Source organism: Thunnus thynnus, chromosome 2 (assembly GCF_963924715.1).
Source record: "Thunnus thynnus chromosome 2, fThuThy2.1, whole genome shotgun sequence".
Lineage (NCBI taxonomy): Eukaryota > Metazoa > Chordata > Actinopteri > Scombriformes > Scombridae > Thunnus > Thunnus thynnus.
Genome location: NC_089518.1, coordinates 4,949,009 through 4,965,664, shown reverse-complemented (window position 1 = coordinate 4,965,664; position 16,656 = coordinate 4,949,009). Strand labels below are relative to the sequence as shown.

The 16,656-nt window shown below is 39.2% G+C and overlaps 1 protein-coding gene across 1 annotated transcript; it reads left to right on the top strand.

Annotated features, from left to right (window-relative positions):
* Positions 1–5,330: 5,330 nt before the first annotated feature.
* Positions 5,331–16,197, top strand: fxn (frataxin). Its single transcript, XM_067600228.1, has 6 exons — positions 5,331–5,568; positions 5,688–5,756; positions 7,925–8,016; positions 8,113–8,233; positions 14,236–14,333; positions 14,840–16,197. The coding sequence occupies exons 1-6, from the start codon at positions 5,461–5,463 to the stop codon at positions 14,976–14,978; spliced, it is 627 nt and encodes a 208-aa protein (XP_067456329.1). The 5' UTR covers positions 5,331–5,460; the 3' UTR covers positions 14,979–16,197.
* Positions 16,198–16,656: the final 459 nt, after the last annotated feature.

Here is a 16,656-nt window from a genome sequence, read left to right as displayed (position 1 = left end):
AACAAAGTAAACCTACATAAATATCAACACTTAACTTCAGGATATGTGACTTTTTACCACAAGAGGACATTTTGAAATAAAAAACTTTAAATTCAGTTCTTCAAACAACCAATTAATGTTTTCCATAGAAACACCTGGATTTGGGTCACCCTACAACCTTTCAAATGTCTGTATTTCTCAGGATACAAGAACATCTTTAGGATAAGTAAACACACTGTTGGCCTTGACACTTAAGAACGAGGGTTCATGTCAGTCAGCAGTTGATCCTGAGTATATCTGACCTGTGAAGCCTCCACGTGTCATCTGTAACATGCACCTGATGTGACAGTTCCATGTGGCATGGCTTTGTTTCAGTGTTCATAGATTATTGATTACATTAATAGAGGCATCAATGACACCATATTATAAGCTTTGTTGAACACGATCAGATCTCTAACAGTTGCTCAACAGCACAGCTGGAATACCAACTGAGTCCCACACACTGAGCCCAGCGAAAACCACTTCAAGTAATAATATGCTAATGAACCTTTACCCAAAGAAAAGCTATTCAAATGAATTACAGTAGGCTTATGTTTGGTGCTTTATTCATACATGTTTGGTTCAGTTTGAATTCTAATCTTACACTGATAGTTACTGTAGAGAGTGGCATGTAAAAAATACAAATACCTGAACAGTGTATAACTAAGCAGATGGAACCCCTCATGGAAATGTTTATGATATTTCAATGTGGTTGTGTTGTCATGGACTTCACAACTTCACAAACTACAGTTATAAAATCACAGTAGAATCTGATCTGGCACAGTGCAAATACCAACTATAAAATTACACAGTAATGTTATAATCACTTCAGCTGACATTTGATGATCATATAAGACATCTGTGTAAAACCTCTTTCTGCAGCCTTCTCTATCCCTGTCAGATGCAGAGAAACTCATCCATGCCTTTATCTCCTCTAGACTGGACTACTGCATTGTGCTCTTCACAGTGATCCCTGGCAGGAGCATCCAGAAGCTCCAGTACACTCAGAGCGGCGCTGTCAGGATCCTGATGAGAGTGTAAAAACACAAACACCAATTGTATTTTCATTGCACTGGCTCCCTGTCTCCTTCAGGGTTCACTACAAGGTCCTGCTACTCACATACAAATCCATCAATGGTCATGTGCCTCCCTACCTACAGGAACGGATCACACCACAAACCTCCACCAGCACACTCAGAAAGGCTTTTTCATCTTACCTCTTATTACTATTTTCTTTATGTTGTGCGTTCTATGTTATTAATAGCATAGCACTTTAAGTTTCACTATGAATGAGAAATGCAGTACAAATTAAATGTATTATTATTATTATATATAATTATATTATTATAATAATATATATTATTATTTATACAACACTGCACAGGCGTTTCTATTTCATGTATTGTTAAAATGCAACATTTAAGAAATGCAGTCTCTGTTTACTTGTTAATCCTGGTCAGTTGTGACATTGGGCTGTTTCGGTGGGCCAGTTTTTATTTATTTATTTTATTATTATTTTATTTTTATTCCCAACCTGCTCCTAAGCTACACTACTATACTAGTGTACACTACTATATTATACTCTACTCTATTTTTTATATTAACAGTAGATCACATGACTATATGTAATGTTGCAGTGCTTGTAGTGAGAGACTCATGGAAAACTATCACTGACAGCAGTTCCCCTCAGCTCTACAGTGTTGGTTTTACAGCCCACAACTTTACTGTTCTGGTTCAGTCTCAGTGCTCTCATCACTCTGCTCTCTGGCAGCAGCAAGAGAAAGCTCTGATAAACCCAGTGTTCACTACCTGCTCAGCACCAAACAAGATATATTTGCCATTAACTGTTTTAGAAGTGAATAACTTGACAATGTTGTGTTTGCAGCTTGTTGTGCGACCCCCAAGTGACCCAAAAACTGAAATCAATATGGTTGAAAGGACTTTATTATTTGAGTCCATACTGAGCTTGTATTGTGTGTATTCCTAAACTTATTAGTAACTAATACATCCACAATGCACAGAGAGAGGGACTCATGCAGGACTTGCACCAGGGACCCATGACAGGTTAATCCAGTCCTGCTCTGGTTCTTCTTCTTGTTTCTATTTATAGTTTAACACATTTCAATAACTAAAGTATGTTCATTTTAAAAGGACTATAACTATAATTCTGCATGTTTAACCAGTTTACCACCAGTGACATATTCCTTACATATATATTAAGATTTTTCAGGTTTATATTATCAGTGTGTGGTAATGACATGCAGACTGTTAAAATCATTTTGCACTTACTGAAAGGACTGGAATTAATGAAAATCAAAGGCTGTCTGGAAGTGGAGGCGATTAAAAATATACAGAAATTCCAAAACACTAACACTTGAATATAAACCTGTTTGTAATAAATGAGATACACATTAAGATACAGAATATTAAGGTCTTCTGAAATAAAGTTGATAGAATCCTGCAGGAATCCTGGTGTGGGATATCATCTCACCCTGTGAACCAAGGATCAGCGCTTAAGCACAGATCAATCTAATCAATGAATGACAGTTGCAGGTTAGTGAAAGTTTCACTTCAAATGAGATTACACAGCTTTCACTCTCCCTCCTCTTCTCCACATCTTGTCCAATGGATTTCCTCAGCAGAGGTCTTAGTCAGAAATCCTCCACTGATCTCTCAGTGCAGGGCCCTCACCAGAGAAGCTGCCAGCCAATCAGATGCTGGTTCAACACATCTCACCAGTTGAGAGTCGACTGATTGGCTAAGCCCTGGTAGGACGGCTGTAGAGCAGATTCATGTCAGGTGTTAGCTGGGCTGACATTACACTTGCATCCCTATCCTCTGTTTTAACACACTGAGTTTACATGAATTAGCAGAGATTATGTGTAACATAGCTGGATTCATGTATCCTGTTGCAGTACTGTCATTAAGGATGGGGGGAATGTACAAGAAAGTGCAGTATCTTACACCTGCTTTAAGAAAATTCTGCTAGAACTATGGGGTTTCCCTTACAGCATCATGATTACTGTGTTATCCTCACACTGTTAATAACAGTTGATGTTAAGTTAAGGCTTTACATGACTTCATGACTTCGTTTGTTGCTGTTCAGATATATTGCTGAATAACCCTCAAATGTTTACTTCTTTAAAACTGTTTGAAGATGTGCTTTTAATGATGGCATTAATTATTCATTAATTTACCACTGACTGTTTTACAGCTGAGGCACCTGAAAACTTTTTTTTTTTATCAATAACATTGAATATTTACAACTAAAAAAAGCACAAAAAGTTATTATTTATTAAGAAATGAACACTCAAAAACTATAACCTCTCCATCTGCAGGGTGAGGGTTTGGTTGACAGTGTTCTGGCAACATAAGCAAACAATCCCACAACTGTAGCTAAATTCTTATTGGTGCATGGAAGTACATGACATCATATTTTTCCAACCAAGCCCACATGAAAGAGAGAGAAGAGCGCTGAGAAAAACACAAATCCAGAAATCTCTCACTTGAAAAAACAACAAAACAGGAATTGTATATTCATGTCAGTTCCCATCAGATCTTTACTTCATTCACAAAACAACACTGTTGGGAGTTAAATAGCCTGGATACAGACGGTCAGACAGACATACAATACGCTACATATATACAAACATCACAAAAAGTCAGATAGAGGACGTTGTTACAGTCAAGGCTGAGTTACCAAGATCACATCACAGGGACCTTAAAGTCGGTCCTGCTCTATTATCTGTTGTGAAGAGGCGCCTTATGTCAAAATCTTGTTATTATTTCAGTTTTGTGCTTACATGTTGCACAGTTCTAAATTAATTTGTGCTTTCACTCAGCAAATCCGTCATAGAAAAACTGTATGCAATGTATAGAACAGAGAGTTAATGGGGCCCAGAAGCTTATTTTTTTAACATGAAAAAATAGATATCACTAGAGTGACCTGTAAGTGAATGAATATGTTATTAATAAATGACCAGGATTTTTTACATATGAAGAACAGTCGATGTAAAATAAGTGAAACAATGAGATAAGAAGGACTCACAGCAACAGTCCTGCTATGATTCTTTCCTTTGTAAAGATGATAATGTTCTGTTGTTTTGTTGCTGAAGTGAAGTGGTGGTTAAATTAAAACTTAATTAAACTGGATTATATTTTCACCTGCTCTTATCTTCACTGTGTTGTCACTGTCTCTGCAGGGTGCCTAAAGTAAGTGTGTTTGCAATGCTGGCGAGGTTAAAGTCCCTATCCAAGCTAGCTCCTGTTTAAGCTTTGTCTGTCCGTGAGACTCATACTATTAGTTTTTTGATATATTGTATGTTCTTACAGACAGTTAGATAAATATCTGTGTATAACTTCAATGGAAATTTTAGGAAACAATATGTCTGTAAGAGAATACACTGATGTTACTATGGCAGACCAAAGAAAGCATCCTCATAAGTCATTGTGTATCGGTAACCCCTTAGTATTCAGCATTCCTCTTTATTTTGTCCTAAGAAGCTTTAAGGTTAGAAAAATCATCTTATCCCTCACTGTACAGTATCACATGTATAGTGTGTTTCAGCTCTATGATATTTACACTGAGGGAAATATTCAAACCCAACAAATCAAATGAAAATATTCTCATCAATTCTCAGCCTGACCTGACAGGATGAGTTTTTATTTTTTCTATTGGACGGGGGTGACGTTTTGATAAAAATCATTCAGAGTAATATTCTTATTATTGTGGATTTTGATATTAGATTTCTTATCCATCAGTACTGGATTCAAAGTAATAATTTACTTATATTATTATTATATATTAATTATGTCTTTTGTGTCTTTTGAAAAAGTCGAGTAGAATATAAAACATGAGAGGATTGTATGAGAATTCTTTTGTTAATGGCAGAATTTACTATTGAACTGAACAAACATAAGTCGTTCCCAAACATAAATGTTGGGAATGGATGAATTTCATTTGTACATGGATACTTTAAGAGAAAAATGTAAGTACAAGTCGATGTATTATGAAGAATTATTTTCTGTGTCCCTTGATTAACTTTATGTTGTCCTTCACTGTTATTATTTTTTACTTATTGTCTTTGGATATTATTTGATTATGTTGTAAGGATTTTATAAGTACATTTTTTTATATTGTTTTTATTAATTTTACATATTTCTTATATTTTATTTATTTGACATAGACCTATAATTATGTTTTGCATAACAGTATTTTGAATTGCACAAGAATGCACATTTCTATGTAAATGATGAATGTCTGTCAATTTTTTTAAAAAAATGCTCCAAATGGAACATTTCTAAGCTGAGACACGGAAACACACGCCGGTACAGCAGGTGGCAGTATGCACCTGTAACGGTAGTTAATAAACAGGAGGAAGAAGACACACAGGACACCGGTGTGTGTCACAAACTGAAACAGTGTGTCCGTTGAACACGAAGATGCTCTTCTTTAGCAAAACACCGTGTATTTATTCTCACATATGTCTCCTGGCACACACACAGCTCAACATGGTGACTGCGCAGAGGCTCGGGAAGCTCTCTAACCAGGTAGCTGATGGCACACTCGTAATGTAGCTAACGTTAGCTAAGAGTTTCCGTTAGTACGCTGGTTGTTACATCAGATAGCTCTGATAACACTTGTATAATAACGGAATTTAATGTTTCAGCTCCGGGGCTTGTCTCATCTGACGGGGCTTCGTCCGGTAGCTAAACATACCTGCCAGGTTCCACATAACGTAAGTTCTGCCTCCTGAAGCATTCACAAGGACTTTTATGGGCTTTTACAATTTGTTTGGGCAACATTCAAATAACAGAAAATCCATGAACACTTGACACAGTATCAGCACATAACATGGCAGAAAAAGGCAAAAAGTAGAGAGGTTCTGCATACAAGCTTCAGTTTGGCGGTAGGTGGTTTTGTCATAAGTTATAGGTCAGGTAGGCAATTACCTGGGGCCTCGTCCACCAGACGGTTTCGTGAATTTGTGTTTTCTTTTTTGTTGTAATATATAAAACATGTTCCTTTCTTGTCAATCCAAACGAATAATAATCTGTCTAAAGTAATAAAGCGTTTTTAAATTGCATTTGAGAAGAGAAAGAGGAAGAAGGAAGATGTCCAGTTTAAGGAAAGTTTGCCCAAACTAATGAAATTCTCTAATAAAACAGCCAGAGACTCCAAAACTAACGTTAGCTGACGTCAGTGTAACGTTAGTTGAAGAGGCTGAGCTAGCTGACGTTAGTAGCCTGCTGTGCATCCACCGCACCCACAATTTCTAGGTAGATTATAAGATATCTCTCTAAAGCATGGGATGGGAGGAGAAAAGTAACATCTGACAGATAAATTCAGCAGACTTTTCTCTATATAGATTGCAGTCTAAGTTATGAGTTTATGAACTGGATCAAATGTTCAGTGTTTGGCACTAATGGATGTAACGTTAGATGTAGATTTGTGTCTTGTGCGTAGGGGGCTGCGTTTGTGTGTTTGTATGTTTGGTGTTTTTCTATTGTGGGATATCTCATGGAGCGTTGTTTATGTTTGGACTGTAGCAAACAGCACTGTGGCCTGTCTGTATTGTCGTTGATTCCACCCCCTCAGTACCCCCTTAGTACCCCCTTCATAGGTCCCCTGTCACTCTATTTGGCTGCTGGGAGTTGAGTGAAATGTAACTTACGGTAATTAACGTTATATTATGAACTGGATCTTGTACTGGGACTGACAAGCCAGCCGAGGCTTTGAATAAGGTGGAACCTCGACAGAGGTGATACCAAAAAAGTAGGTACCAGATACCAGGTACTAGCTACTACTTACAAGTTTTGCTTAATGAAAAACCAAATAAGGTGAATTGGTACCCTGTAGTAGATAAGGGGCTTAAAAATCCAAAAGCATTTCACTTCCTTTACTCAGGGTGGACTCTCTTAAAGCCCCTCTCCACTCAAAAATGCATTTCACTTCTTGTTCCTACAGTTGAATGTTTGAGCTTCACTGTGCAGAATGATGTATGTGCAGAGTTTGTTTTCACGTTCATCTGCTGATAGTGGAAAGTTTCTCTAAGTGAAAGGGGCGGGTCTATGAGCATGATTTGTGACATCACAACTATTTTGGAAGCTGGTCTTGGTCCAGTATGCAACTCTCACAAGTGTGATGTGGAAATTTGAAGCTACTGGAGATGTACAGTGCAAAAAAAAAAGTTCACTATATTGACATAATAATTTCTTAGACCTGAACTGATATTTATCTGTAATTTCTGTAAACTTTACGAGGATTTTAACATGGGGGTCTATTTGGAGTCAGCCTCAAGTGGTCATTGGAGGATGAAATATTTCAGCCCCGGAGGATGCTGCTTGGGTGGAAGCTGTAGATGTGGGAAACAGCAGGGTGGAATTGAGGGAGGATGTGTTGGAGTTGTTATCCAAAGTGTTTAAGTTTAAGTGCCTAAAATGTGGGTAGTAAAGTTGCGTACCCTATGAGTCCAACTTAAATAAAAAGTATTCACAAAGGTGAATGAATTCATTGGTAAACTTCTATTGGTCAGTACATTGCAGGTCAGCTGAGTTATCTTTTAGTGAAGGTGTAATTTATGGGCTAACATACGTTTCAACAAATAAGGATGGAATAAAGTTTCCAATAATGAATTAGTATTTACTTTAAATAGATCTGTTAGTTTGTCCAATAGTTAAGATGTTAGCTAGTTTTGAAATCTGCTGATGAACTCAACACAACAATGCAGCTTCTTTCATTGTAGAAACTCATGTAAACGAGTGGGTACCTACAATATGATTGGCATGGAATCACACATTTCTCTCCAGGATTCATCCTAGGAAGTGATTAAGAAATGACGAATAATATAATAATGAATCCCTGGTGTATTGTGCGTGGTATCTGACCTCAGTGTTTGTGTCTCAGTGGGTAGAGAGCAGAGGTGATGGTGACAGGTGGAGGAGAAACATCTATCTGACATCACCAAGACTGGAAGAACCCACCCCTGTGCAGATCAGGTAACCCCCAATTATCTCTCTCTCTCTAAGAAAAAGCATCAATAGCTGGTGTTGAAGGGTTACATGAATCTGTAACTTTGTGTCAATGTGTAAAAGTGAGCTGTCCGAGGCGGCCTACGAGAAGCTGGCTGATGAGACACTGGAAGCTCTAGCTGATTACTTTGAAGACCTGATGGAGGAACCATTCACTGGAGCAGACTATGACGTTGTCTTCTCTGTAAGTCAAGCAGTCTTCCTGTTCCCTGTTAAGCTGGAGCATCTCTGATCTCAGAATGTAGTTTGTTTGTATCGACTAATGATTTATTTGATCACCTGAAACAAGGCAACAGGCTCATTGTCACATCTGTACAGCTACGTAAACGGATTCATCGCCAAATTGTGTCTGTGGGTTTTACACTGGGTAGTTTCACAAACTTTCATCAGAGACAACTGGGATTCACTTTGGATAATCCACTGTTGAGTGTAGTGAACGGGGAACATTTTCAGACAACGTTAGTGCTGAAGGAATTATTTTAAACCCAGCTGAAGCGTCTGTTGACGGATGGAGCCGCCAGCAACTTTGTCTTCAGCAGCAGCTGTGCGGCTGGGAGGACGGGTAGAGGGAGAGTGTTTGATGAGCAGCACTTCACCAAAAAGCACAGCTTGAGTAGGGGTGTCACCATTCAGTTTGACTTTCAATTTTAAGGTCACAATTTGATTTTCGATGTAAACATTTTTCTTTCTGGCACTGACAGCTCTGCCATCGTTAGACTATTGTTGATTGTTGCTTTTATTCCCTGACAACTGTCATTTACATTTTCAAATTCTTCTTTAAAATGATATATACATACATGATACACAGATACATGGTATCAAGTGTGATATAACCGCCACACTAAGGCTATATGGTCAAATTTAAATTCATTATTTAAAATGTAATAACAATAACTTATTTCACCAGTCAATTGGGAGCAAACTGTTAAACAAAAACAAAAAGAAGAACCACTAGATGGCACAAGGCTGCTTTAGAACAACAGCTTGAGTTTCTGAAACTAAATTTAAGTTTAACTCGTATTGCACTTTGTAGACGGTCCCTGCACACTCGTCTCACAGCCGCCTGTACATGGAGACGCCCAGAGGACGGCTCATTGTGATGAAAATGAGGTTGTAGCTCGTTGTCTACCTTCATTTCATTTATGAGTTATTGATCCACAAAGTTCTGTCAGTATAATTCCAACTTTACTGAAGTGTACAGCATAGCCTAAAAAAGTGTAACACAACTCACAGGAAAGGCAAAATGTTGCCACATCAGTGACTTCAAGGAAGCAGGAGGATTTTCCACTTGCATTGTTTCTCCATCATCGCTGACTCCGGCAGTGGCCATGGTGTCTCAAAATAATGCAGCTGCAGGCTATCAGTAAGATAGTTAGATTGTAATTCATCTTAGAGGGCCCTGACTGCATTTACCTGTACTGTAGTAAAAGATGGATGGCATGTCCATGTGCAATGATCTCTCCTGTCCTTCCAGCTGCTCTGCTGTCACAGAAACACTTTCCTTTTGTCTTGCACATGCTCACATGTAAAAAGCCGATTTAGAAAACAGGTTATGTGTCTACACGGCTGAGAAATCGGCATTCAGAAATCTAGCTGTGAAACCAGGTTTCTCTAATCCTCTACCCTGATTACAGAAACCAGGTTCCTCATTTATATGACATATAAGAAATCACTTTACTGGAGTGCGTCCCATAACCGTCATTTTAACAAAATATGGCAAAGTACACTGCATCAGTGTTTTGTTATTTGCCGCTCTGCTAACTGTTGTTAGCTGGATTCCTGGCCTCCTCTAAATGAAGTCACTGTGACATGAAGCCCCCTTTCACTTTTGGAATGTGGTCTGAGTAAAATCAAAACCAAAACCAAAACGTAGCCAGGTGACAGTGTAATGGAGTTTAGTGCAGGTCAAATGAATCCGTTGTAGAGAGTGTGATTGTCCACTAAGGGGAGCTGTTCACCAACATGTTGTCATTAACATCTTCCTGTCATAATAAGAAGTTAAACCAGGAGTGTTGCACTCAGTGTTTCTGTTCACATTACTTGGCTGTATTGAAATAGTGGATACAGTTAATATACCCTGAAAATCATGATTTCATATCATTTAGGAAGGTTTTATCTTATAAATTGCTGTTGCAGGTTAGATTTTATTAACATGGTAACAAAAATGAACATGCAGTGTTAGTAGTTTTAGTCTTTTGATAAGTAATAACAGATGATAAATAAATAAATGTCCTCAATACTTCATCATTGGGATTGCTACTTCTATAACTAAAGGGGTGCATGGCAAACTTCTTATCCAGAGCACTAAAAAAAAATTCTAATATACCAAACTCTAGGTTAAGGATTTTAAGATTTTTAGGGGAAACCTCAGTGTGCACAAACCAGTTTATCTTCACCCCAGCTGTTCTAGTCAAGGTGCTGCCCAGACTTATACAGAAAAGACTCTTTGTCAGACATGATGCTGACGTGAACATTTTTAGCACATGTACAGAGTGAAGTGCACGTCTAACAAGGTCATTAGAAACGACCTAGTATTACCACCAGACATTGGTACTGTCTCATGGTAATAGTAGGTAGGTCGTAGTAGGTCCGAAGCTTTTATTGCACTTACAGTAACGTAACAAGTGTAGTTTTCATCAACTGGCGTACTTCACCTGTTTCACCTGCACACACGGGAGGGCTCAGCTCCGTCCACGGTGAACCATAGAGAGCTGAGGAGAGTAGTGTGACCATAAATGACAGCAAAAAGCAGCAGAGACAAATGCACACACATTTAGTAAATAATATAAATAAAGACAGTCTCTACTGCAATTTGCTGTCATATATGGTCGCCATCTTGCTGCTTCTCTGCTCTTTCTCAGGGCAGCGGGGCTGAATCTTCTGCGTGTGTGCAGCGCAGCAGAGGAGAGACAGACAGCGGCGGAGAGTCGACGACAACTAAACTCATCACGTTACTGTATGTGCAATAAAAGCTTAGCGAGTAAAAAGCCAAGAAGAGTCATTTATCAGTGTAATCCACACAAAAGATGGACAGACTCCAAAAATATTGCCGTAAAGAGCGTGATTTGCGTCACAATGATAGAAACGATAGACATATAGAGATCGATATACTTTTGGAGTAATACAATAGTAACCAATCCACTCTAACTTATGCAATTATAAATGAGGTACTTCATACCTCCGTGCTGTCCATTATCTCATTCTCCTTTCAGTCCTGCTCTCTTAATAGATCCTCATCATCCTTTATAGGCGCTCCTTCTGTCACACAGACTTTTAGTGTAAGCTTCTTTGCTAAGCTTCTTGCACGGCCCATTACCTGTCTGTACTGCATGAAGCTGTTTGAGCCGCGGCCTGTTGTGTTGCTGCTGGGCTCTGGTGCCTTATTGATTTCTTGCCCACAAGAATTGACACTCTTCCAGTCTACTGCTCTTGTTGGCAGACAGCAGAGTTAATCAGGCAGGCGGCTTAGAAACTGTAAATTCTGGAGTTGAAACAGTGTGTGACCTACTCTGACCTATCAGAGAAGACAGACGGACAGGAACTGAGGACCAGGAAACATTCTGACACAGTTGGAGCAGGTTTCAGTTTTCTTACTAGGATGGGGTTTATTTTAAATTCCTATCAATTATTACAACATGTTGGACTGGTGAGGGTAGCAGTGATGTCACATTTCCAGCTGCCAGTAAACAGTAATTATAACTGATAGGAATGATGGCCCAAACTATGAAAACAAGACTAAACTTCAACTTTGACATCCAAATAATTCATGGTTAATACATCATATTACTGAAACTCCTTTGTGCGCTCCCAGATGATTGGTGCATTCCCAGCACCAGCTTCAGAACAGTGACAGACAGTTCAGATACACTCAGCAGGGACAGTTAACCCCCTTTGTGATTTCTGCGTGTGAAGGAATCAGGTGAGAATTTGCTCATGTTTCTTCAACTGTAAGCAAGTGAGCAAGTTTATGTTGTGTTAACACGCATACAGATGGATAAACACTGGTCCCAGAAACTTGGTGTCCTCGCTGTACACAACCATGGCTAATTGTAAAATAGGCACTTATCTACATTTGAGTGATATTTCCTTTGCACAGGCTGGAATCGGAGCGTGGAGGTTAAGATATATACCATACAGGTATGTATCTTAACCATTTGGCTACCAGAACTCCACTAGCTTCATTAAATTCTTACTGGAAATGAATCCTACATGCTGATGCTATATTGGAGTGTGTCATCTCCTGCTCACATTGACATATCACTAGCGGGTAACTGTGATGTGCTCTGTGTGTGTGTGTGTGTCAGTCTGCCTTTATTGATGCTCTGCACTGTCACACCCAGACTTGATAACAGCTGCTGTTGATGTGGCAGCTGTCTGGATGACTGGTTGCCTGATCTATCAGAGAAGGATGATGCTACACACACGAGCACATGTTGTCCACACAGTAATTCAGACAGACTCGGACTGTGTACGTCTGTGTGCGCTTTCTTTTCTGTTTCGCACTTTTCTCATCACACTGTGCTGTCCTCCTGTCTGTCTGTCTGTCTGTCTGTCTGTCTGTCTGTCTGTCGGTCGATCTCCTCTGGGACATCCCCTCCACAAAGATCATCCCTCTCTCTACCTATTCTCTCTGTAACATCTTCTTCCACCCTGTCGGTGGTCCATGAGAGGGTGATAAATAAGCAGCCGTGTGTGTGTGTGTGTGTGTGTGTGTATTTTTCTTTAAATCGTTGGTTGGACAGCGGCTGTCTCTGCTGGCTCTGACTGATTGGCCAGTGTTCCAATCTTGGCAGCTGACCCCCTTTTTTCAACTGCCTGCAGTGACATATGGGGCCATAAACAACTCACACACACACACACACACACACACACACACACACACACACACACACACTGCAGGATGAAGAGAGCTTTAACTCGGCTGGCTAGAGAGGAGCCAGGGACAGTACTGCACACTGCAGAGGGGCGCTGGAGTCGATCTTTAGGGAATGATCAAAAAGCAGCAGCCAACTCTTCACGTCCTTGTGCTTTTTGTTATCAACTTAAATATCTATACTGCAATCTTTGACTGATTTACACGAGTGATTTCAGTGAACTAGATGTTTAAAAACCCCCATTCTCTCAATTAGCTTCTTACTTAGTTGCCAAAGTTAACATTTTTTGGTTATTCCTTCTAATAGATTTCTATATTTGTGTTCTCCGCTGTGCTCTTTTCACTAGTTTAAAGTGGGCAGGGCCTCGTTCTATAAAGGTGAACCATACAGAAAGCAGAGTTGGGTTGTTGTTGGGTTGGGTAATTATCTTGCTAGAGAGATGCTACTGTCACTAAAGCTTAAACAATTAGTCAATCAAGAGAAAATGAATTGCCAACTATTTTGACAGTTGTTTGTACAATAGTACAAGAAATCTGAAGATGACACCATGGACTCTGAGAACTCATGATGGGCATTTACAGACAAAACAATTAATTAAGAAAATAATCTGATAATAAAATGAATGGTTACTAATCTGATCAAAACATGCCACACCGTTCTGGGTGTTAACTGTCACTCACTAGGCTTTTCTGGAGCTTTCAACGCATTTGGCCCTTATTAGTTAATGGAGTTAAGTACGGGATCCTGGTCACATGATAACAGGTGTTTATGGCGGGAGATGGTAACATCTGTCTCTACATAAAGATGGTCTCTGGTGTCAGATGTGAATGTTCTCCTTGATCTTTCTCCTGCTGTTCACTGACTCCTGGTCGATGACCTTTGACCCCATCGATCAGAATTAATTTCTGAGTGTTATCTTGTTTTGTCCGACCAACGGTTCAAAACCCAAAGATATTCCATGTACAATGACATAAATTCGAGAAAAACATCAAATCCTCACATTTAAAAAGTTGGAACCAGAGAATGTTTGAAATGTTTGCTTGATAACTACTCATCAAAATCACTGACAATGGACGAATGGTTTCAACACTAATCATAAACTAAGAGTGAATCAAGTATCCACTGCTTAAATAAGCACTGTTGGACAGCATGTCCACCATCATGACATTGTATCTCTTTCTTTACACATTCATCAATCTTCAGATGGAACATGCAACAGCTTTTAACTTTAAAAAAAATGCTTTTTTGTGACTGAAGTGGTTTATTGTGTTCCAGGTGTCACTGAAATGTGTCTTTGTTGGTCTTTGTACAGAGCGGTGTGGTGACAGTGAAGGTGGGCGGAGACCATGGGACCTACGTCATCAACAAACAGACACCAAACAGACAGATCTGGCTGTCATCTCCAACCAGGTGAGACCAGAGAGCCGTACCATACCCTCACACTGCTGAGTGAGGAAACATCACCTTTATTAGATAGACCTATGTATAGTATTATAAAATAAAATGCACCACACCTGCCCTCTTAGGACAAAGTGCCTCTACAACACTAACATCTTCTGTCCTCTACAGCTGCTCTGCTTTGCTTAAACACACAGAGCAGTGCAGGCTGTCACTTCTGCTCTGTGTCCACACAGATCCATGTGTTTGTACACAGCAGCTGTGGATTGTAGACAGGCTGAGACATTTTCCTCTTCTAATTGTTTCCCTGTCATTATTAGGCAAAGCAGGCCATGGCTAAAACATACTTTCAAAGACTATGAATGAATATATACATGTTATATATTAGAATATACCATTTATGAATGAAACGCATTAATTATAGGCCTCACCCTAGCATATTGAACAATATGCTAATATAAGAATCTGGTTCAAAGTACTGTTACACTCTGTTGACTTTGTATCTCTTGTTTTTGCAGTGGACCGAAGCGCTACGACTGGACAGGCAAACACTGGGTATACAGTCACGATGGCATCAGCCTCCACCAGCTGCTATCTAAAGAGTTTTCTATCATCTTCAATACCAAGATGGACCTCTGTGACCTGCCCTTTTCCTGATACGCCAGGCCTGCCAGCGACCCCTGCCTACTGCTGTGATTCATGGAAGCCACAGAGCACAGTGTTTATGTATAATTTATGAAGAGAGTACTTGCATATAATGACACAGATCTATATTAGTTAACTGTTTATTATCTATGTTATGAATTATGTATTAAAGATTTGTATTTCATGGTGATAACGACACATTCTCATTACATATTGGAAAACTTACAGATACAGTTGTACAGTAGAATTCAGCCACTGGGCCTTCCTATATACTGTATCTCCTCATTGTCCTCAGTGTCCCACACTGTCCAATCAATGAACACATGACCCTGCTTCCACTGCAGTCAGCATTTTAACATGCTAGTGACACCCCCGTTTTCACAGGTAATTTGTTAGTCTGTCCCTCCCGCCGCAGGAAATAATGGATTAATCCTGGAAGACTACTGATGTAGCACTTTCCTCCTTATGAGAGTAACACAGAGATTATTCGACCAATGAGAATTTAGTCGGACGAGAGCATATCGACCAACTATTCGACCAGGAGACTACAGCCCTACTTCACAGTGCTGGCGACCTTTAAGACATTAGTGAGCTTTGATCTCAGCGCAGTTCAATACAGAGATGCATGATGATCGGTATTCCAGCAACACCCATGAGAACTGTGGTTAGAGAAATGGATTTCAACGCTAATGTTAATGTAAATACTGAACTTAAATAGCTAGCAGCTATTTGCTGCAACAGTTTAGCTAATTTCAGAGTGTACATGTTCTCTTTGAACTCATCCACTATCAGCCAAGTCTTTCAGTTAAGTTATATTTGAGTTATTTAGCATTGACAGAGCACTCTGTCACACTTTACTCACAGATGATACAAATGCTAATAGTAATAAGCACCTTGATTTTCAGGGAACTTGTTTCTTTCAGCAGAGCATGCAGCAGAAGTAGTCAGGAAACTATTTAACAAACTGGTCTTATGAGTGTGCAGAGTGGCAGAACATTGAAAAGCCAATTTTGACAGATGTGAACTTGCAAACTACAGCGGTGTTGTGTCACTGTAGTCTAAGCTCTATGATTGGCTCACCTTAACATAATTTCCTGTGGCGTCCAAAAGTCTGAAACCACTTTCCTATTCACTCATTGATCTCTACATGTATTCTACAGCCAGGCACTACCACCACTCCATACAACCAATGCCAATTCTGTGAATTCATCAATAAAACTATTGAAATGTTTTCCTGTAATGTCCTCTGACTGTGCTTCATCCAGGTAACTTTAGCAGCAGACAGGAGAAACTGAGGACTTTCACTCAGCCATACTCAGTCTACGTAATTAAATAATATATTGAATTGACCTAACCATATTTGTCCTAACATGACTGGCATAAAAAGCTATTAAGCCACATATACATACACAATATGACTGTCATGTTATATTTTGCATTTGTACATTTACATACATTACGTAACAAAACCTTTATATTCAGGCTTGGTCTCAGCATTCAGAATGAAAGCTACACTAATGAGGTAATGCATCATGTTAAGGTTATCAGAACATTGTGATGCTGTCAAACTAATTCTCAGTAAAGTTCATTACTTATATTCACATTATATGATTTATAAATGATGCAGAGAATGATTCCTTATGATATTATATCCATTATTTATTGATCATACTGTATTACTGTAAATATA

Coding starts and splice junctions, on each gene's coding strand:
- fxn (XM_067600228.1), top strand. CDS start 5,461: ATGCTCTTCTTTAGCAAAACACCGTGTATTTATTCTCACATATGTCTC. Junction 5,757..7,924: donor CCTGCCAGGTTCCACATAAC/GTAAGTTCTGCC, acceptor TTTGTGTCTCAG/TGGGTAGAGAGCAGAGGTGA. Junction 8,017..8,112: donor CCCACCCCTGTGCAGATCAG/GTAACCCCCAAT, acceptor AATGTGTAAAAG/TGAGCTGTCCGAGGCGGCCT.